This window comes from Sphaerodactylus townsendi, linkage group LG11 (assembly GCF_021028975.2).
Source record: "Sphaerodactylus townsendi isolate TG3544 linkage group LG11, MPM_Stown_v2.3, whole genome shotgun sequence".
In the NCBI taxonomy this organism is placed as follows: Eukaryota; Metazoa; Chordata; class Lepidosauria; order Squamata; family Sphaerodactylidae; genus Sphaerodactylus; species Sphaerodactylus townsendi.
Window position 1 is genome coordinate 23,345,295 of NC_059435.1, and position 22,652 is coordinate 23,367,946.

Sequence of the window (22,652 nt, forward strand, 5' to 3'; positions counted from 1 at the left end):
TACTGAGCTGGCATAGGTTTTTCTTATTTTCATTTATGCTTCTATTAGCATCAGTCAATAGCATATACTAGCAAGTTGCTGGTCTTTTTGTGATTTGCTAATAGTGTATCTGGGTTTTTTCCTTCCGAAAGGCTACAAAAGAATAACAAGCAAATATACTAAATTCAAAGCATTTATTATATAATACATGCAAATTTTTGTGGAACAAAAAAATTAACTATGCTAGTCATTCGGATTCCAGGCATAATGCAAAGACTATCACTGTATAATTCTCTATCAGGATTTGTTGGTGTCCTTGAAATTGCCTCCTTTTAGCACAGAAAACAAAGCAAGTATGAGACACAAGCGAACTCTCCGCTAAACTGTCAGGGAAGGAAAAATGGAGAAGTTGTCTTGAAAATATTAATTGACAAGATACATCTGATTAACAGAAACTCCTTTAAATGAACATCACAAATGATTTAGAGACCATCATTTGAAATACATTTGAAACTGTACTGTACAGTTAGTACTGTTCATAAACTGGAATTCTAGACACTCCTTCAACCAAGATCATATTTCCTGCTATGAAATCTGATAGCTTTTTCAAATTCTGAAAATGTAATTGTAAAGTTTTGGAGTCATGCTAGTAATCCTTATCATTGCAAGGTTAAACACACCATTTCTATTATGAACTTCTTTTAAAAAATCAGAAGAGATTTTTGGCATAATTTCAAACACTGTCAGGGTGGCTCTCCCTATATAACCCCCATCCATTCCATTCATCTTAGTCCTTTCACTTTCAGTTGCCCCATACAATTAGAATCCCAGAATCTATTTTCCTGTTTCTACTCCAGTATTTTTTAAAAATACAGATCTGCAAATGTTAACTTGTTTGCAATTATTCCCACCTTGATTTTTTTAATCCAGTTACAGAATTAGATGTGGGTCCCTTCCGCACCCGCAAAATAATGCATTTTCAAATCACTTTCACAACTGTTTGCAAGTGGATTTTGCTATTCCGCACAGCTTCAAAGAGCACTGAAAGCAGTTTGAAAGTGCATTATTCTGCATGTGCGGAATGAGCCGTGGACATTTCAGAATGTGGAAATCAGTTACAGTTCATTATGTTCTCTCTATTTCAGAGCTAACAATACCTTCCAGTGATAAATCAAATTAAAATATATACATATCTGAGGGAAAAACAGGGCTGAACCCAAACTGTCATGCCCCACATCCTGGTTCTCCCCAAGCAGCGCGAAGGCGCCGCTTTTAAAAGCGTTTTTTAAACCGGTGCAGTGTGAACTGCACCAGCGGGAACACCCCTCCCCTCCCCTCTTCTGCCAGCATCACTCTGGAAGGCTGGAGGTGAGTGGAAGGGACTGAAGGAGAGGCGGCACCAGAAACAGTTTTGCTTGGGGAACAGAACACAAACTGATGCTATTTAATTTTGGTTTCATGTCTGCCTTTTTGAAGTGGGAGGACAGTTGATTTCTTGGCTGAGTTTCTGTTTTCATACCTAAACACTATCACATTTAAAACTAAATAGGCTGTTTATGTTCATATTGCTATCCCGTTTTGTAGGCTAGGAGTAGACAGAAGCCATTGCTGTAAGAATCACCCCAGTCCCCAGGACTGCCTTTGACCTATGTGAATCGGAGAACAGGATTGATACAGCCAAGATAATATGCAGTATATGGAATGATATCTAGCATGGTTAGAAACAGGATGTTGTGCTAGATGGGCATGTATGGCCATATTGTAGTAGCATTTTCTCTTGACCGTTCGCCTGCATCTGTGGCTGGCATCTACAGATTCTTTGCTTCTAGACAAGTTCTTTACAGATGGCACTACAGTTTGTAATTTAAGAGTTTCCAAGATGGATTATACTCATCAAATTCTAATTCTGCGTGCCACATTAAATCCACATCTGATAATAAAGAAAATACAACCAAATTGCTTGCACAAATGAAGATAATGAACACATGCTAGATTATAAATGAAATACTTGGAGTAACAACTATGGATTTGATTCACTTTGTTATAACATTAGTGTTGAAATAGTGTTAACCTCGTTTCAAATAGTCAATAGGGCTGTCTTCTCTAATGAGATAAGTTTCAACCCCTCAATTTAAGTGACAGAAAACATGATATTGTCGAAGGCTTTCACGGCTGGAATCACTGGGGTGTTGTGTGGTTTCCAGGCTGTATGGCCGTGTTCTAGTAGCATTTTCTCCTGACATTTCGCCTGCATCTGCATTCAGGATCCTCTGAAGATGCCAGCCACAGACGCAGGCAAAACGTCAGGAGAAAACATAATATTTGATCCCAATGTATTTCAGATTGGTAGGTGATATTTGAAAGTGATAGCTGAACCTGAATCGTGCTTTTATGTGTTTTTGGACCCTGTGATCATCATTCAATACAAGAATATTCTAGAAGTAATTCGCAAAAACAAAAATGCATATCATACAGGCAATAGGCAAAACTCTAGCTGTTGACTGAAATAACCCCCCTTTAAGACATACACGGGGATGAGATGGCAGCAATGGAATATTCATAAAAACACCATGTCTAACAGTAAAGCAAAATTTCAATGGGATAAATTTTGCTGCACAACTTGATGATGGAAAGGGCTGCATGCTGCTGGCAGAAACTTGGGGAAACTGTGGAGCAAGGTGATAATGGAAAGCTAGGTAGGAGTAGGGTCTGAATAAACTGGGTTTATGGTAGCCACGAACATACTAGGCTATGAATGAAGCCATTCTCTATTTGTGTGTGTGTGTGTGTGTGTGTTCTGATATTTGGCCAGCATTCAGGTCAGATCCAATAACTAATAATCAACCCTACCAAGTCATAGCCTAACTACTATTGAATCCTATGTCATCCAAAGTTTGTTTTGTAGGAGATCAGTTATTTAGACACCATGGAGGAATCTTTAATGAATAAATTCCACTTTGACAGGCAGAAGAGAATCAATAGAAGGTTCACAGAGGAATATTAATTGGCAGGCATGGTATAGAACAATGGTTTCCAAAGTGGGTGGTACTGGCCCTGACCCGGGGGGGGGGGGGCGGGATTACCTAGGGGCCATCAAGAGGCAGAGGGGTTGGGGCCCTCAATTGTGTTGTTCATTTATTTCAAATTTTATTTACAATAGATCAAGCTATGGAACTGTGCTGGCAAATCTGGCAGAAACCATCAGAATTTTTTCCCCCTGACTTTGAAAAGCTGGCATCACTGGGTCAAGTTCATCAATTTTGTTGAATAAATTAAACTAATTTTATAAATTGGAATTTTAATACAAGTGCTACTGTTACTGTTTTTGATTGTTATTATTCTTCTTAGTGTGTCAGGCAAACCTCTATTTTGAAAAATGTTTTAGGGTAGGGGGCACTGGGGATGAGTTTAGGGAATTAAGGGGGGCAGCCCAAAAAAGTTTGGGAACTTTTAGAACTAACAAGGTCACTTTACCTTACCTCATAATCATTCTTAACAGGTGGCAAAAACTGTGCTTCATTTAAAACAAAAACAAAATCAAAATCTGACGGAGAGACTGGATTATAGACTGCTAATATTCATGAGCCGCTGTGATAGTGGTCAGTGGGACTGTTTGAAACAAGAATATCACTCATTCCACAAGAAGTTTCCTCTCATTAGTTTCAGCCACCATCAACCATGTTAAACACCAGGTAGATTCCACTAGCAGAGGTAGTTTCTTCCAACATTGCTTTGGGACCTTGTGTCAAAAGAAAGCACTTCCACCAGCAGAATAGATTTGCAGGATCCAACCTATTGAAGGTACACTAAAAATGCCTCGACAGCAATCCAGGTAAGTATGTAGACAGTTTGGGCCATTGCTTTCATTTAAAAGAAAATGATTAAAAAATAATGCTAACTCTTGGGCCTCTTTCCAACTTCTGGTAAAGAGAGGGAAGGAGGCAATCTGGTAACTCTCCCTGTTTCTGCTTTTATTTCTGTCTTAAACGCTAATCTTTAATTACACAGAATTATTTACAAAAACGATTGGCAGTATGGCATGAAACTAAAAAGGTGAAGTTTCTGCATTCTTTTCTTCATCTTCAACAATCACTGCCTGATCACCATCTTTAAGTAGTCTGACACCTAAAGCCAAGAAAGAGGAGAAAGGGAGAATTAATGCCAACAACTTTCACTTCAAAGCATGGTCATCCTGGTTGCCTGCAGCGATTGGCCTCTGATATTTGGCAACAGAGTTTTCATGCCATTTCCTGGCTCAGGAATTGTGCATAACACATTGGTGATGCTTTTATTTTGGTTCTTTCTCAGTCAGTTCTTTCAGAAAAACCTAAATGGCATTCTGGAGATTCATGATGGACATCCGTACATCTTTCATTTACATTAATAGTAGGTGATGCATGGATCCTCAAAAGGGATGGGTACTCAATGCCATTTTCCAAATAAAAAGTATCTCCAACTGTTATTAAATCTTCTTAAGAAGAAGAAGAAGAGGGGTTTGGATTTATATCCTCCCTTTCTCTCCTGTAAGGAGACTCAGAGGGGCTTATAAACTCTTTTCCCTTCCTCTCCACATAACAGAGACACCTTATGAGGTAGGTGGGGCTGAGAGAGTTCCAAAGAACTGTGACTAGCCCAAGGTCACCCAGCAGGAATGTAGGAGTGCAGGAACACATCTGGTACACCAGATAAGCCTCTGCCACTCAGGTGGAGGACTAAGGAATCAAATCTGGTTCTTCAGATTAGAGTTCATCTGTTCTTCATCGCTACACCACACTGGCTCTTGAAAGACAGTTACCAGAGCTAATATCAACTTGAAAGGGAGAGAAAGCTGATTTTGACACGGGGAAGAGTTAACCTTCTCTACTTCAGTGCTGTGGTCCCAACTGGGAGTCCCTATCCCTAATCTGGATGCTTTTAAAGCAAATTAAAAATCTCAAGATCCAATACTGGATTTTCGACCTCACATTCAAGTTGGATAGATGAGGAGAGGGCAGGTTGTAACCTTATGAAAAGAGAGGCCTACATGACCTTTACTTTTATCCTGTCTCCAAGGAGGCTGTGATGCATAGCAGAGGGATGAAGTGATAGAATGCAAAGGAACAGAACAGACTGTACAAATGCCAGGCTGCAAATACCATTTCGCCTATCTCAAAACTTCCCTGGAAGTAAAACCAGCTCTTTCACCTCAGGGACAAAGGTTTGCTTTTGCTCTTCTGGTTTTCTCTCTGCAGGGAGTTTTTAACTCAGATGTGGATTTCCACATCTGTGGACTGTCATGATACAATTTGCTTTTCCACCTCACTGTGCTCAAGTCTGATAAACCGTGGTGAAAGGTACTCCATCACTCCACTGACACTGACATTCCCTCCATGCTTTCATGGCCAAACCATGTTTTCATTACTCAACTATTTTATAGTGTTACTGAAGAAAAGCACATTATACTAGCTTACTTTATTCAAAGGAAGAGAGAAAAACCAATAAAGCACTTGGTGAACTGGAGTTCCCATAAATATTTAAAAATTAAAGGACATTTTCAGACTGTTTCTGTAAAACTGATCTTTGTGTCGCTGAGCTGCTCCAACCACCTTTCCCGTAGCTGAGAATGTATGCATGAAACTACCATGTTGTTTCTGTAAATAAATACATTCTTTTTAAAGAAAGTATCTTTCAAACATCTTTGTTTTAAAACATTGGCCATCTTAAGCCCAATAGTCGCATATCTCATTGGGTGAAAGAAAACTCATGGATTTAAAACATATTTCACATTTGGCAAAGAATCAACTAATTTCTACATTTGTGAGTAGACATTTTAGAATCCTTCTCCCCTCCCATCTTTACTTAATTAGAACAGAATTTCTTTTTGAGACTGAGGACGCATCCTAATTATTTGACGTGTTTGTGTGTGTGTGCAATATTCAATATTGAACTTCTTTCTGCTTGTGGATTTACTCCCCAAAGATTTGGGTTTGAACATCATTGGATGGCAAAGCCCTGATGTTTTAGAGGACAAACAAATTCCAAATTATGTGGAAGCTTCTGTCCTCCTCTGTCCTGCTTTGACCTCCTGCCTACTACACAGAAGATGTGTGCAGTTATTCTCGTAAATACCTTCTGGTTTCTCGCAACGCCTGAAAATTGTAATCTACGCATTTGCAAGCAGAACTAAATTTTCCATGAGGTTTGGGGGATCGTTCTAACTTTTTCAAGGTTATGACAAACATTTTTTTAAAGAACCAAGCATCAAGAATGCTTTATTTCATGGATGATCCATCGATTATGAAAATGTTGCTCTTTTCCTACTCTTCATTTCATATGATAAATAATATTCAAATATGTATCTGAAATTTGTAGCCTTTACAATAAAGCTGTTCTTTGAATGCAGGTTATGAATTTCTCTGTGCATCCCTAACTACGGGGATTTCCCCACTTACCTTTGTTGCCCTTTGCTGCCGCTACTCTCAGCGTGCGGCATCTCTGGCACGCACCTGGCTTCAACCAGGGGATGCCAGATGCTGGAGGGGGGGGGCCGGTGAGTGGCAAAAGGCTGCCGGGCAATGGGCTGCATTGTCACAGCCCCTGTAGTGCGGAGTGCCGGGGGACCCCGCGCTACTTGAGGAGAGTAGCGCGGGGCTTAAGGTAAGTGGGGAAAGGGCCTACTTCTCTGGATGCAGAAATCATAATATAACCCAATAATTCAGTATGCTTAATAGCAACACCTTCACCCCCTTAACTGCAATCTTGACTGGGGTAGATGTGTGGTGGTAGATGCCTCTTTCTCTGACCCAGCAGATCATGCATCAAAACATGTCAACTGTCACTAATCAAATGTTGAATACTGTGTCTTCTGTCTACAATGGAGTTAACAGAACCCTTCCTCATGAGACAGTATATGATACAGATGGTAAAAAAAAACCTGGCATGCCTACATTGTAGGGGTATTCAATTTGATCAAGTGCACTTCTAGGATTGCCAACTTCCAGGTGGTGGCTGGAGATCTCCTGAGATTACAGTCAATCTCCAGGCAATAGAGATCAATTCACCTGGAGAATGGCCACTTTAGAAGATGGATTGTATGGTATTATATTTTAGTGAAGCCTCTCCTTTTCCCCAAACCCACACACCTCAGACTCTTATCTCCTAAATTTACATGTATTTCTCAAGCCAGAGTTGGAAACCATATGTACTCCCTATTCTCCACTTGTACCACCATGTAATATTTCTTGGCCTAAGATGATAACTTAACAGATTGAAGAATAGCTTGCAATAAGAAGAAGAAAAATGAGAACACTGTGTACAGCAATCTCTAAGCCTTGTTGAAGAACTAATACCCAGTGGTCTCAGGACAAGTCCTTGAACTATCAGCTCCTTTACACTGATAAATATAAAGGAATGGCAAAAAAGTATAAATTGTATCACCTCACATGTGCTAAAACAAATAATTATTGTGGTTTCGCTAACTTCCACTAAAAAAAATACACACCCCAGAACTACACACAGTACATTTATTTTCCTCATTTGTGAAAGACTGTTCAAGGTATGTAAACAGGGTGGGAGACATCACAGTCTGAGGCCAAGCAAGTCTGGATAATAAATCAGCCTCCTACTGTTTCCTGTCAGTGGGCTTTGAGCTGGTTTGTTGCTGTTGATTCAGCTAGGCCTTTCCCTGGCCATTTTCCTTCCCTTTCCCCCACTTTTTTTTTTGCTATGAAAAGCCCTTTAGATAATGAAGTAGTTCATGAAGTCTGGAAATGAAGCAAGAGAAACAGGAAAGCTTTGTTCAGCTGTACATTCCAAGCAAGGAGAAGTTCATCAATGAGAACCCTTTCACACTCCTACAAGCCAAGAAAAGGGCTGGCTGAAATGGATCGACTGGATTCAAGATGGAACATGAAGAGATGTTCAATTAATAATCAGGCAGCACTCCTCATATTTTATGAGCAACGGATGTTTGAGTTAGTCATCAAGATAGTTATGCTAGTGAAGGGACAATATCTCATGTCACATTATGACAAAATTCAAATGATCTAAAAGCAAAAATGAATTGTTCAAGTGTGGTCAGTGTTGTCTGACCAAAAACTTTCAGGACTCTTCATTCACATGGTCTTCTGAGGAAGTAGTCAGACCTTAGAATGAGAGGACAGAAACAAGGGAACAGGTTGTTTTTCATTTGTCCCACCCCGTATCACCATTTTTCTCCTATCCCAATAGGTGAAGTCTCTAACCATATGCTATTAGACCCCATCTCTGTTAAAATAGTGCTCACCTGCTAGTTCCTCATGAGTCTCTGGATTCCTAAACCCTACAGACTGACTGACCAGAGACTATATGACTAACAAGGGCTTTGACCATACCTAAGTACTGTGCATTTCTCAGCAGTTGACAAAAATGCCACCTCCTATCAAGACTCCTTTTCATTGAGGGCATTATTCATTGAAATGGACCTTTGCAGTCCACAGTTGCCTGCCAGATTTGTGTCTCAGATAAAGTGTAACTACACCTAGACTGATTTCCTCCAAAATATCATGTGAAATAACCTGTGGTCATCAACTGTTCTGAAGATGGCAAAAGCCATGGATTATGAACATTGACAAAACATAAAAATGCCATGAAAATATGTATAACTTAAATTACTCCCCATAAAATGCCTTAAAATATCTGTAACTTAAATGCCATAAAAGTAGATATAACTTAAATTATTCCCCTAATTTACCTTTATCACCCAGAAGATTAGAGGTCTGATCTTGAAAGGGAATACTTACTGACAGTCTGCCATTTTTTGCTCCTTAGGAAGGAAAGCGGGCAGACTGAGGTTTTCACAAGATTATTAATTAAGCAATATAACAACTAAAATAACTGGTGTTGGTTTGCACTCTGGGATCTAGCCTGTTTCCTAAGTCATTGGCAGCTGTCAAGAGGAATTCTGAGCTACAGAGCAAATAAATATAAAGTCATTAAATGTGTCCATTTGAGTAGAATTGCTCATAAGAACCAAACCAATAATAACTGGGAAAGACACTTTGGCTGATTCCTCATGGACCAAAATCAGCAGTGTGAAAACCGCGTGAAAGTGGTATAAACCCTTTTATACTGTTTTAAACCCTTTTATACCATTTTCACACTGTTTTCACACCACTGTTTTTGGCCCATGCGGAATCAGCCATTGATTTTTTATAATTTGCCACAAATAGACACATGGAAGTTTCTTAGGTGAAGGAACGTAAAACTGAGATTTTGTTTGGCTCCTCATTCTTCAGGAATTCATTTATTCCATGGCAGTTTACCAAAGATGCATAAAGGTCTCTCTGAGGCAAAGTAAGGGCTGGTTGAAATGCCACACCACCATGACCTCCCTGTTTCGGCATGATAGCCAGTTTTATGCACGTTTTAACATTTATTGTGATTATTTTGGCATGCCATGTTGTATTCAACCATTTCAATACTTTTCCCCTCAAAGCTATTGAAACAAGGAGAAGTCCTGGCAAATCTTGTGACACAGAAGAATGGACAGTTGAGTTTTTGGATTTCACTGCCTAGTTTCTAAACCTTTGACCTAAGCATGTCTCAGCAACAGATGGACTTTCAAAACCTGATCAATGAGTTAACTCTGTGTGTGCTGAACAGTGCTCACAATACTGTATTTGTAAGGGAATTACCGTGCAGCATTAAGGAAAGTTTAAAACATTTCTAAACCTATTGACTCAAATTATTTTTTCCCTGCCTTTTAATGAGTGAATCATACCTTTGTTTGTTGGACAGAAGGACGAGGATTTTGGGGGACATATAACCATAGAACTGCACTCTAAAAAATAGACTAGTTTGTAGAAAATCTTGTGAGGAAACTGAATAAGTGACAGAATACCTTTTTTACAAGTTATGTGCATATACACTCACCATAAAAACTCACATAAATATTATAAACAGAAACTATAAGATAAGCCCTTATTTACAATCTATCCTATGGAATTTTACTTTATTTTTTACTAGCTTCTTTCATATTTCTCTTACCGGCAAGTCGAGGTGGTGTATTTATTGCGGGTGTATTTTTTCTTCTGGGTTTCTTCTGTTCTTGATCTAATTTTTGAAAGGCTGGGTTGTGGTGACTTTGGGGTAGTTTCTCAGAGATGTCACACCTTCTAATTAAGTGATCCGAAAGGATGCCTAGTGAAGATGGTAAGAAATGAAAGTTTGTCTTTGTAAAATGTCAAGATGTTTTCACCACCATGAGGTGATGCAGTTACCACTAAAAATCTTGACCAACCAAAAGAAAACGCTTTCTCCCCTGTATCCATGCAGCGTAGCATCTAGCCAAAATGGGTTGTGCTAGAACAATACTGTTGATCTGGGCAGCGCTTATTTTCTAAAAACAAAAGGTGCTAGCACTCATACCTTTAGGGTTGCACTGATTTCCACCAATTCCTTCTCAGGACTCGGGAGTCCTCCCCCTGCCAAAGGCACCAGTACTCTATACCAGTAAGTACTGCCACAAAACAGCCCTGGATCTGATAACTACAGTGGTCAAACTCTATGTAGGAGCAGGAGTTCCCTTGGAATTACAGCTGCTGTCCAGACTACAGAGATCAGTTTCCTTGAAGAAAATGGCTGCTTTGGACAATGGACACTATGGCATCACATCTCTACTGAGCTTCCTCCCTTCCTTAGGCTGTGCTCCCCTCCCCCCAGAATTTCCCTACCTGGATTTGCCAACCTTACTGAGAACACTTCAGGCTTTTTCTTTAAATGTGTGTGGGGGGTCCCCCTACTATTGCTCTGGCCCCTTCCACACATGCAGCACAATTCACTTTCAATCCACTTTCAGTGCACTTTGCAGCTGGATTTTACTGTGCGGAATAGCAAAATCCACTTGCAAACAATTGTGGAAGTGGATTGAAAGTGCATTATTCTGCATGTGTGGAAGGCAAGAAACAGGAGCTGGGAGAAGGGAATTCCCTGCCCTCATCAGCACAATGGGACCCCTGTTTTTGGAGGGTCCTGCAAGCTGCAGAAGAACAGAGAAATTAGTTGCCACCCCATTAAAAAGGCTATTTTTAATGGTGTGCTTTGATGTTCACCATTATCTGATAACCCTTGCAGCAGTCCTGTAATGCAGATCAGTATCATTCTCTCCAGAGTATTTACAGTGTTCTAAGATTGAGAAGCTGTGCCTGGCCTTACTTAAGGCTACCTATGAGTTCAAAGAAGTGCTGAATGGATTTGGGGACATTCTGGTTTTATTTTTACTCAGCTTTCTAAATGGGCAATAAATACTTCCTTTGTTGATTTGCTGGCCCAGAAAAAAGTGGCGCTGGTACTCAGTACTAATGAATACTGGCTCAAAACATAAATAAAACCACCCTGATCTAAACTGTCTTACTGGGTTCTTGTGAAGACAAGACAGTAATGGGGAGAACCTTATATGCTCCTCTGTGTTCTGTGGAGGAAGAGCAGTGTAAAAATATAGATACAAACCTCATTCCATTTTAGGTCCATGTCCGAATCATAAGCCCGTCAGTTTCCATTTATGACATTATCAGTTTTACAAACCTGGTATGGGTGGTGGAGTATGGATTGCTGGTGTGTCTTTTCTTTTTGGTTTTTTTTGCTCCAGGTCACTTTTCTGAGAGACTTGAAAAACTGTACCCTTTCTTGGTATCTTTTTGAGTTCACAGCTTTTCAATAACTGTTCTGAAAGATCATCTGCATTTTAAAAAAAATGCACAGTAATTATTTTTAAAAATGCATGTACATGTCAGTCTTGGATAGGAGTTTCTTCTTCCCTCAAAATATGAAGTAAACTACAGTCAAATTTCCTTAAAACCTCCAAAAGTTGTGGAGACAAAGAAAATTAAAATATAAATTAATTTAAAACACTAGCAAATTTTGTGAGGATTGCAGAGAGAAAGCCTCCTTTATCCTGTGGCAGGTGGAGCAAGTGATGAGGTGAACACATAACAGAAATGAACATATATGTTCTAGTTTCTTGAGGAAAAGCCATACAAGCATTCCCCCCCCCCCCAGACTATTTTTGTTCCATTCACAGTCCAAAAGGGGAAAGGCCCAACACATTTGAAAGGCAGGTCAGCTACCAGACTTGATGCACTTGTGGTATTTTGATAACAGGGTTGATCATACAACTGTTTATCTGATACACAACTTTGTCTGAAGAATCACAGCGCTGTCCAAAGCTGAAGCGTGAAGTACAAGGGTTGTTGACAGGGGAAAAAAACCCCAGTAGAACTCCCTGGGCAGAACTGTGATTTAAAATATTGTATGGAGAGCTTTTGTGGAACACGTGTAAGAGCTTATTAAATGAGGAAAAGATGGGAAGCTTAGGGGTTCGTCATCTCTTCTTCTTTAATTAATTTCTCTCTAGAGGTTTGGCTAATATTTATATGCTGATCCCAGCAGGAAAAAAAAACCCCCAAAAAACACTCAGCCCCCAACCGTTGCCTCTCCATCTGGCACTCGATACATCACCAGAAGGCAGAGTCTATCAGGTTTCAGGAGAAGCAGTTGGTCTGCTGAGGAGAAAAGTGATGGGGGTGGGGAGGCTTTGGACAGCACTTAATGATGTAAAAGAGACCCTTCTCTACCAGAAGGCGCTGACATCACCTGCATAAGGCTGGCTTAAGTGGCTGCAGCGACTGTCTTGCCCCTCCGTTCTGTCTTCGGAGATCTCGCATAATGTCTGCACATATTCTGTTGACATCACTGCGGGTGGAAGGGTGGCTTTAGAAGCTGTAAAAAACAAAACAATACGTGATCTGTACTGAGTTATACTATGTTTCTGTCATACAAAAATCTCATCTTTGTTTTGTTGTTTGCAAATTTACATTTATTTTATTTATTGCATTTACAGCCCAAATCCAGACTGTGGAGGCAGCCATGCAGGGTGGCGCTGCTGCAGGATCGCCCAGCTGCCTTCAGAGGACTTTCCAGAAGCACAAGGAGGGAGAAAACAGCCAAAACCTTCCCTGATTCTAGAAAGCCCTCCATTGGGCCCAATGGACCCCAGGCACCCAAAATGGTGGTGTAAGTTTAGGGTGGGAGATTACTAATGTCAGCTCCACCCTCAGGAATCTGGCTGGGAGTTCCAGCTTCTGTGGCGGCAGGACTGAGGAGCGCCCATCCATGTACCTAGCCCTCCCACAATGCATTTCCCCCTTGTGCTGGCGGGTCAGCACGCCTACCCTGGATTGAGCTGTTAATATCCTGCCCTTTCCCAGCACAAGGCCGAGCTCAGGGCAGCTAACAAATTAAAATTGTTTCATATATATCTGCAAAATACAAAACTTTCAATAAAATCCTTCTGCAAGTCTGCTAAAAACTAGATGAAGTTTTTACAGACTTGTTAAAACAACCTGTCCAATTCCCTTCCCAACTCAAAAGATTTTCCTTAAGAAAAAGGGAAGGGAACTAAATGTCAATATCTATTAGAGGTAAATATTTGTTAAGCGTTGTAGCCATAGACCTTAACACCATAACATAAAACCATACTAAAAGAGGAACAGTAAAATAAAAACATACAATAAGATAAAACACAATAATCAATTCTATAGACAAAAAATAGGACTGACAGATCTATTTTTGAGGATTGGCAAGTGTGAGCCTTTTCCTTAATTTAACTGAAAAATGCATTAAAAGGTGACCCTATATGTAATTGCTGTGTTCACATTTGCCAAAAGAATACAGATGTGATCCTCATCTGACTCCAAAGACTGTGGAATAACTTGGCTAGATCGAATACTGATATATAACTGACAATTAAAAAAGGCTGAGCAAGGTCTTTTACCTTGGGAATTTTAGGTTTACTTTTACATTTCAGGTTTTAATATACAGACAATTACTTCCCATAACAATATTTTTTTTCATGAGCAGGAAGAAATACTTCAAAGGGTAAATGCTTTAGTCCCACTTCAGTCATTAAACTTTTCTATTATTTAGAGATTTCCTGCAATAGGAAATACCTGAACATTTTTGAGACAGTTTGAGGAGTATGGGGTTTCGAAAGGGGAGAGACTTCAGGGGGTATAATGCCATAAAGTCCACTTTCCAAAGCAGCTATTTTCTCCAGGGGAACTGATCTCTGTCACCTGTAGATCAGTAGTAATAGAGGGAGATGGCAAGCCACACTGTGTCCTTTTAGGAATTTGAGACTCTCACTTCCACTCCATTGTATGTGTCCTCAAGGAAGCAGTGAAACCAGGATAGATAGCTTTCCTTTACTGAGGTACTACACATGGCTGAAGAGTGGAGTTTGGGTTGATGAGTCCCATGAGCAGATTATTCCTAGATAGGCCTCTTCTTTCTCCTGCCTTAGCCTCTTTCGTTTTTTTTCTTTCACCATGATGAGTCTGAACCACCCCCAGGCTCCATCCCCAAATTTCAGAGGTTTCCAGCATGGGGTTGGCAACTCTAACATTTGTGAATGAAAATAAGGATACACTTGGGCATTTTTGATACCCCTCTCACTGTAGTTTCTCCCCTCTAATACATTGCTTGACATGGCTGCTGTGAGCTATCAGGGTTTCCTGGACAACCTTTGGGGCCAACCTTTAAGAGGTTCAACCCATGTGAAAGCAAAGGACAAGATCTTCCCAGTTCTATAAGCCTCCAGGGTGACCAGGACCCTCAGAATCATGCCCCGACCCCCTGTCAGTGGACCTAATTGCTGAATGCTATTCATGTACTGTGTTGGCTTCTGAAGCAAACTAACCATACAAGATGTTTCATCCCTCTTTGGGATGTAGTTGCACTTAGTTGCACTTTTTGTAGAACACTCAAAACTGTCTAAATGGGAGCAGCAGGAAATGAAAGGTAAGCTGTATTTTAGCAATTGTTAATGGGATGACTAAATAATCTACACAGCAACAGGAAGGAATTGGTTCCCAGATTTCAGAAAAAAAGATTATTTTTTTACTCGTTTTGGTTAACTTCTAGAGGCCAAGGAGGTGGATCTAGTCAGAGTTGCCACCAACTCTGGCTTGGGACAGAATAGGGTTTGTGGAGCGGAGGGACCTCAGTGGACCTCCTAAGCAGCCATTTTCTCCAGGGGAAATTATCTCTGTTGTTTCAAGACCAGTTAGAATTCTGGAAGATCTCCTGCTACCTTGTGGAAATTAGTAATCCAAGTTCTAGCACTGAGGAATGACATCTTTAGAACATGTGTGTGCTAAGGCACATTAATGTTTGGAGGTTTTACAGAGGCTGGATGGCCTTCTGTCAAGGGTGCTTTGATGGTGTGTTCCTGCATGGCAGGGGATTAGACTTGATGGCCCTTGTGGTTTCTCCCAACTCTATGATTCTAACATTGTAAAAAAATGTATCTCTCACATTTTCCCAAAATGAAAAATAGTGAAAGTGATTTTCCAGGGATTGGAAAAAAAGGACGAATTTTGCTGATTCTAGGAATTCTTGGGGTATATTGGCCTTTGCTAATTCTTTCAGACCCAAAATTCATTGTTAATCCAGTCTAACACTGGGTCATAAGCCTGCACTGAGAGGTACCACAATGGAGGCAATCAAACTTTGTTTAAGCAGCTTTCCAAATCTGAGCTATGACAAACTAGTTTGAGAATTTGCCAGAATCTGCTAGTGCATAGTGTTAATTCCAAAAATGGAAACTCTGAAGCAGTTTCCATTTTTGAAATCCTGCATGTTAGAAAAAAATAAGATACAAATTCAAGCATGTGCCATTGCGATATTTTTAAAAGTTAGAAAGGCCAGATAAAGTCACTTGAAGTGGGAAGCTAAGAGGGCAAGACCAATAGCTGAGTCAGTGGTCAGTTCAGTGCCTTTTGGGCATCTGCCATTTCAGTGGTATCATTGGGAGTAAGTTGGGATTTGTTGTGATTTCACTCGAAATGATAGACTGGCCTTCTCACCTAATTTTTATTGACTTCTCAGCTTCTGAATATAGACAGGCAGACAGATAGAGATTGAGATAGAAGAAGAGAAGAAGAAGAGTTTGGATTTATATCCCCACTTTCTCTCCTGTTAGGAAACTCAAAGGGACTTACAATTTCCTTCCCCTTCCCCCCTCACAACAAACACCCTGTGAGGTAGGTGGGGCTGAGAGAGCTGTGAGTAGCCCAAGGTCACCCAGCTGGCATGTGTTGGAGTGCACAAGCTAATCTAGTTCCCCAAATAAGCCTCCACAGCTCAAGTGGCAGAGTGGGGAGTCAAACCCAGTTCCCTAGATTAGAGTGCACCTTCTCTTAACCACTACACCACACTGCCTGAGGTAAAGACCAACTCACAGATTTTGGGGGGGGGCGAGAGGGAAGGGATATTTTGCAAGTTACTCATACTTCAGGGGAGCAAGGGGCACATTTGGTTGTGCTGAAATTATTGTCTATTGGGTGAAAAACTGCCCTCTTCAGTTTCAGTTTGCTATCTCTAAACAGTATTACAAAGGCTTTTTTTGCCCTGAAGGATTGATATGAAAAACATGGTTCTCATAATGTCTGCATGGATTTGTGTATGCCTGTAGGGAAACACCTCCAATCTGCTATTGATGTCTGGTGGACATAAGTGGCAGCTATGCATATTTTATAGAGTCCGTGGCCTGCTGTGCTAATATTGGGGTTGCCATCAGTGATAAGGAAAGCAGCAGGATGCCTGAAACAGGAGAATGGCAGGCTGTAAATCTGGTTGGAATGACAATCACATTTCAGGATGCCATAAATAATGCCTTCTCTTTTATTATGCCTTATTGTATGTGCCTAATGCTATCTGTCAGGCATTTTAAAAAGTCATAATGATAATCTCGGATCTCCAGTCAAAGGGAAGAAAATACTCTCCCATCCACATACCTTGTAATATTGTAATTCTTCTGGAGATCCTTTGTATCTCCCAAAACAACCCAGCAGGAAGGGGGCTATGACTGAGAAAGGGCCCAATTTCTGTTCCCTTGGAAAGCCATCCAAATCTATTTGGATCTATTAATGATTTTTAAATATATGTTAGTATTTATACCTGAAAGATTCATATAGAGGCTGAATTTGACTTGAATAAATTGGTGCTCTTCTGGTTTTGGGGTTCTGGAACTCCCAGGGTGAGTTCTGCATGTATCAGCTGAAATCCATCTGGTGAGCCAAAAGTAAAACTTCCCATAGTAAAACTGGAGGAACCGGGTTTGATTCCCAGCTCTGCCGCCTGAGCTGTGGAGGCTTATCTGGGGAATTCAGATTAGCCTGTGCACTCCCACACACGCCAGCTGGGTGACCTTGGGCTAGTCACAGTTCTTCGGAGCTCTCTCAGCCCCACCTACCTCACAGGGTGTTTGTTGTGAGGGGGGAAGGGCAAGGAGATTGTAAGTCCCTTTGAGTCTCCTGCAGGAGAGAAAGGGGGGATATAAATCCAAACTACTACTGCTACTACTCCATAAAGCCATATGGAAATAAATGTCTATCCACCAATTGCAGTCAGCTTAGACTGCAGCCAGTCTGCCAGCGTGATACAGTGGTTAAGAGCAGGTGGATTGGAATATGGAGAACTGCATTTGATTCCCCACTCCTCCACCTGAGTGGTAGAGGCTTATCTGGTGAACCAGACGTGTTTCCACACTCCTACGTTCCTGCTGGGTGACCTAGAACTAGTCCCAGTTCTTCAAACCTTTTCAGCCCCACCTACTTCACAAGGTGTCTGTTTTGGGAAGAGGAAGGGAAAGGAGCTTGTAAGCCACCTTGAGTCTCCTTACAGGAGAGAAAGGTGGGATATAAATCCAAACACTTCTCTTCTTCTGTATAGGATGACCCTGTAAAAGTAGGTTTCTAGGATTCATTCATGACAATACATTCTGAAACATACATCCCATGATGCCTTACAAAAAAAATTCCAGAGGCACAACTTTTTTTGCCCTCAAAAATAACCTGGCCTTCCCTTATGTGCCTTTCATATTCCTTTTCCTAATGATCCAGAATACATCATCCTTGAGAGCCAACATGGTGTAGTGGTTAAGAGTGGTGGACTTTAAGCTGAAGAACTGGGTTTGTTGCCCCACTCCTCCAGACTCTAATCTGATGAACTAGATTTGTCTCTCCACTCCTACACATGAAACTTTGGGCCAAAGTTCTCTCAGAACTCTGTCAAGCCCCACCTATCTCACACGGTGTCTGTTGTGGGGAGAAGAACAGAAAGAGTTTGTAAGCTGCTTTGAGACTCCTTACAGTCAAGGAAAATGGGGGTATAAATCCAATCATACCTTTTACTCTTCTTATCTTCTTTGTACAACCAACCGTTCTGTAAAACTATCAAGATCTGCATCATTTAAAATAGCACTATATTTCAGAAGTCCATGTAGTGGTGGTACAAGGAATCCTACTAATGCTTATGCTGGAGTTTCATTTGCTACTAACCCAAGGTTTTTGCCCAAGGATTATGTAGTATTAAGCAAACAGCAGTAGTATTCCCTAGGCCCCTTCCGCACACGCAAAATAATGCGTTTTCAAACCACTTTCACAACTGTTTGCAAGTGGATTTTGCTATTCCGCACAGCTTTAAAGAGCACTGAAAGCAGTTTGAAAGTGCATTATTCTGCATGTGTGGAACAAGCCTTAGAGTCTCACCCCTTTGAAGTAGTTTTCTTATACTGATAGAGGAACCTCACGGGATGCAGCTGAGGGTAAAGGAAAACAATCCTAAACCAACAGCTGGAGTGGCAAAGGGCCTGGAGTGGCCTGGAGTGGCCTGGCTTTCTCTGGTTATTCTACATTTATAGAAATAGTAATTACTGGGAAAAAATGTACAAAAACATGAGGCTTCCATCTTTCAGAGCATGCCAGCAGATATCGAGACAAACTTGCATTGTCTTCTGTGTTCAGTGATGTTTCTCAAAATGTTTATATGACTTTGGTTTTATAAAAGTGTCGTTAAGAACTGGAAATGGCAAGAAATGGCAAGTCTTGCCTCATCACCACTTCTGGCTCAAAAGCCTGCATCTCAAGAGAGTCCCTAAAGCAAGTGCTTTTGACATTATTCATTGGAATGATGTTCTACCTCCTGAGGTGGTGTTGAAATCAAGTTCTACATGCTAAGATGGTGTTCTACCATTTGTACAACTTTCAGGTTCATGCTAAAGACATTTCTTGGACATTTCTCCCTGAATTCATTAGAACTTGTTTCCATGTAATGCTTTTCAGATTGCGATGGGACTCCTCTGCTTGACAGTAATTTTCTCTGAGAGGAACAGGTGATGCTTGCTAAGTACAAAGAAATATGACTATACTCTGTTCCACAGAAAGATGGTAGTAGGGTTGTATATTCCTCCACCACAGAACAAAACATGCCAGACCTTATTTGTTGTAGAATGCTCCATATGGGTCCTAGTGTCTACCCAGCCCTCCTTCCCCCATCTGTTTGAAAGTAAAAATACATTTTGACATAAATGCTCTTGTATCAAAGTACCATGCTCAATAACACACAAAATAACAGCTTTGACTAAGGTAGCATGTAAAAATGAATGATAATTTTCAAATTAGTTCGGGACTATATTCTAAAGCAAAAGTATACAATTTTCTCAACCACTACACCTGAACTGACCAGAGTATAGTATAAGTGTGGTGGGGGATTGTGTTCTAAGGGGAACTGGACTTTCCGTTTCAGCCATGTGACTACAATAGAATGCAGAAGATGTTAAACAATATAATTTTTGATTTGTTTAGCCCCTTATATGTATTTTATGTTGTGAACCGCCCTGAGCCCTTTGGGGGAGGGCGGTATAAAAGTGGAATAAATAATAATAAATAATAATAATAATTTTCAAAAAGTTTCCTAAAAACAGTGTGACTGGTTTTTTTTTTTTAAAAAACTCTATCAGAAAATGAGAGCTGACATGGAAGCCCAACATTTCACTATTAAAGCAAGTGCAAATTTTGGCAAGACAAAGACAAATTCTTTATTGGCAATATTATAAATTCTTTTAAAAAATAAGTTAAAAGTATGGAAAACTTTCCTGTAGAAATTCAGAGAAAAACGATGCGGGTAATAATCAGCAGACAAGTCTGCACGAATCTCTGGATATTTCAGATTAGTCTGTGTAGGAAAAGCATTTTTAGATCAGGAACACATATACTGTATTCCTGAACATCAAGGAAAAGCATATATACATTGAAATTATTTAAAATGCTATCGTACATCAATTCACAAACTGGTTAAACAGGAATCCTTAAATGAATTTAAAGCTCAGAGACCGTCCTATCCCTAAACACATTATTTTGGATGCTAAATCTCTAGTGATTTGATAGGAACAATTTAAGTTTACAGTGTAAACACTTTATGTTTCATTCAGTTGGGGATCAAAGTCCTACTTTTGGGAGCAAACAACATTTTGTTGTAGATGAAAGAGAATTAATCAACACCACTCCAAATTAAGCAGATTTACATAGCAACAATAACTGTCTGAGCCTGAACATGTTTACTCTAAAGTAAATCCTAGTCAGGTCTACAAGACATACTCCTAGGCAAGTGCAATCCTATGTACATAAATATACGCATAAGTCACACTGATTTTAGTGGGACAAAATTCAGGGGAAATAACCATTTACTGCAACTTGCTCATAAGTATGCATAGAGTTGCAGTCCATTATCTGCCACGTTTATCTTATCTATACACGAACAGACTAAAATCTTCAGATCTCTGCACAACAGAGGTGCAAGCTCAGAATAGCATTGAAATTTGTTTTGTTGTTCAAAATGCATGGTTTCAGTTCTTCTCCGAGCTCATAGCTCCATCAGAATGATTTGTTCAACAAATGCGACGGAATAGCTGATCTGTGACTTTTATTACTATCATCCCAAAGGCAGAATTGGGGGTGGTTTTCCTCAGAGGAGAAAAGACAGGAAAAGTTTGTTGAACTTACCTACCAGTGGAGCTGGGTGAGGTGCGATAGGGAGTCAGCATTCACTGGAGTAGAAACTTTCTCCTCTGCTGGCACTGAGTGTTCCCGCACGCCTTATCTAGGAAACACCAGTAGTGGTTGCTATGACAATGCTTTGTTTCCAGAGTGCCCCGGGAAGAGAGAGAAGAGTAACCTTTAGCCTGTGCACTAGCCGATTTTAATGATGCGATGTGTGCTGCTTTTCAAATGAGTGTCATAAAGACATGGAACCAATGGGGGGGGGGGGGCACAACTCTCAGTTCCAAAGTGAAAACTATCCTGAAAACAAAACAATGAGCTAAAAGATTCCTCTGGAACAGATGCCAGCTGATGTTGGGCAAAAGCAAGCGAGCCCTGGGGCAGAATCGGCACAAGTTAGAGACCCAAGATGTAGGTCATCCAACTCTTGCCATTGCTAGAAACTAGCAAGTGAGATTGTTGCTGCGCGAATGACAAGAGTTCTGGGGGCTGAAGGGAGGCAGGGAATTGGTCTGGAAGCGGCACATAAACATTGAGGGCGAGGAACGTCACGTCTAGAGATGAGGTTTCGCTGACGACTGGCGGTTGGGTGCGTTTATGGATTGGTTTGTTACATAAACTTGGCACACTAGTGCCATTTAGGGAGCTAGGCAGGGAGTCTTTCTGTGGCTGCTGTGTACATGCCAGTATTGACCAGTGCTGGCTATTTTAACCTCTAGCTGTAGATAGAGGTTTTGTACGAGATGGGGGAAAACACACAAACATGCCAGTTTTCTGGAAGAGAGAAAAAAAGAAGAGGAAACATTCTGCCCAGTTGGTGGTATGAATCAGAGCCCTTTAACCATTCACATGGGTGGAAAAAAGGTTCACTTGGCCCATTGGCTTTTAAATTAAGCAGCACCACAATTGACAAATTATTATTCCAGCTTCAGTGCTCTTTCTTCTTGATTGTCACATATAAGTATATGGAACCGTAAGTTCTTCTGTCTCCATATACAAAGTTGCCATGTTACACAAACTTCAGGGGCTCTCTCATCTAGAATCTACTGTCCATTGAGCAAAAGGAAACCACTGCAGCTCAGTCACCAGCAGTATTACAATGTACATGTACAGAATCTTTCTATCCATACTTTGCAAGATCCCAATATGTTTTACCCTCAGAAAGAGAAAAGGGATGTTACTATAAGTTTGGATTTTTCACTCAATCTCACCCAGTCCCCCTCCCTATGACAGTTCCTGATCCACCTGGCTGTTGTGCCTGAAGATCTTATGAATCTCAGCATAGATTTTTTGGTAGGCAAAGGTACCGTCTCCTTTTTTTCTTAAAATGAGATTTTCTTAACACAATGCACAACCTATAAGTCCTGGGATTTAGTGAGTTTTTACTGGACTATAAACTATCATGTTTAAAGCTCTTTAAAGCTCTTAATAGTCTGGGACCAGGGTACTGAAGGACCACTCGCTACTATATGGCAGCTTAGGCCTGTCCAAGAAACCCTCCTCTATATTCCCTGCTTTGGAGGTGATATTTGTAGCAACTCCTGAAGGAAGGGGACTTCATCTGTGGGGGCACCTCAGCATCAAAGAAACCACACACACACACGCACGCACGCACACACGCACACTTCTCCTGGCCCCTGACCTATTGATTCTCTTTTCTTTCTTATCTGGAGATCTTCTGGTTTTTACTTTAGATATTTTTACTGCTGATTTGAAAAATCTGTTTTGTAAACCACTGTTTTGATCATTGTTATTGGTTGGGTATTAGGTGTATAGATTGTTTTAATGCTGGAATATGCCTCGAGCATTTTTGCTGAA

At 40.6% G+C, this 22,652-nt stretch overlaps 1 protein-coding gene across 2 annotated transcripts; it reads right to left on the bottom strand.

Annotated features, from left to right (window-relative positions):
- Positions 1-159: 159 nt before the first annotated feature.
- Positions 160-20,978, bottom strand: PPP1R17 (protein phosphatase 1 regulatory subunit 17). 2 transcript variants are annotated; one of them, XM_048511719.1, is made up of 5 exons: positions 20,838-20,978; positions 12,589-12,714; positions 11,521-11,673; positions 9,985-10,137; positions 160-4,104 (listed from the first exon to the last, which is right to left on the bottom strand). In XM_048511719.1, exons 2-5 carry the CDS (start codon positions 12,683-12,685, stop codon positions 4,025-4,027), a joined length of 483 nt encoding a protein of 160 aa, XP_048367676.1. In that variant the 5' UTR covers positions 12,686-12,714; positions 20,838-20,978; the 3' UTR covers positions 160-4,024. The 2 variants fall into 2 exon arrangements, with proteins under 2 accessions (XP_048367676.1, XP_048367674.1); XM_048511717.1 differs by having other exon boundaries at positions 20,842-20,971.
- Between the last annotated feature and the right edge of the window lie 1,674 nt (positions 20,979-22,652).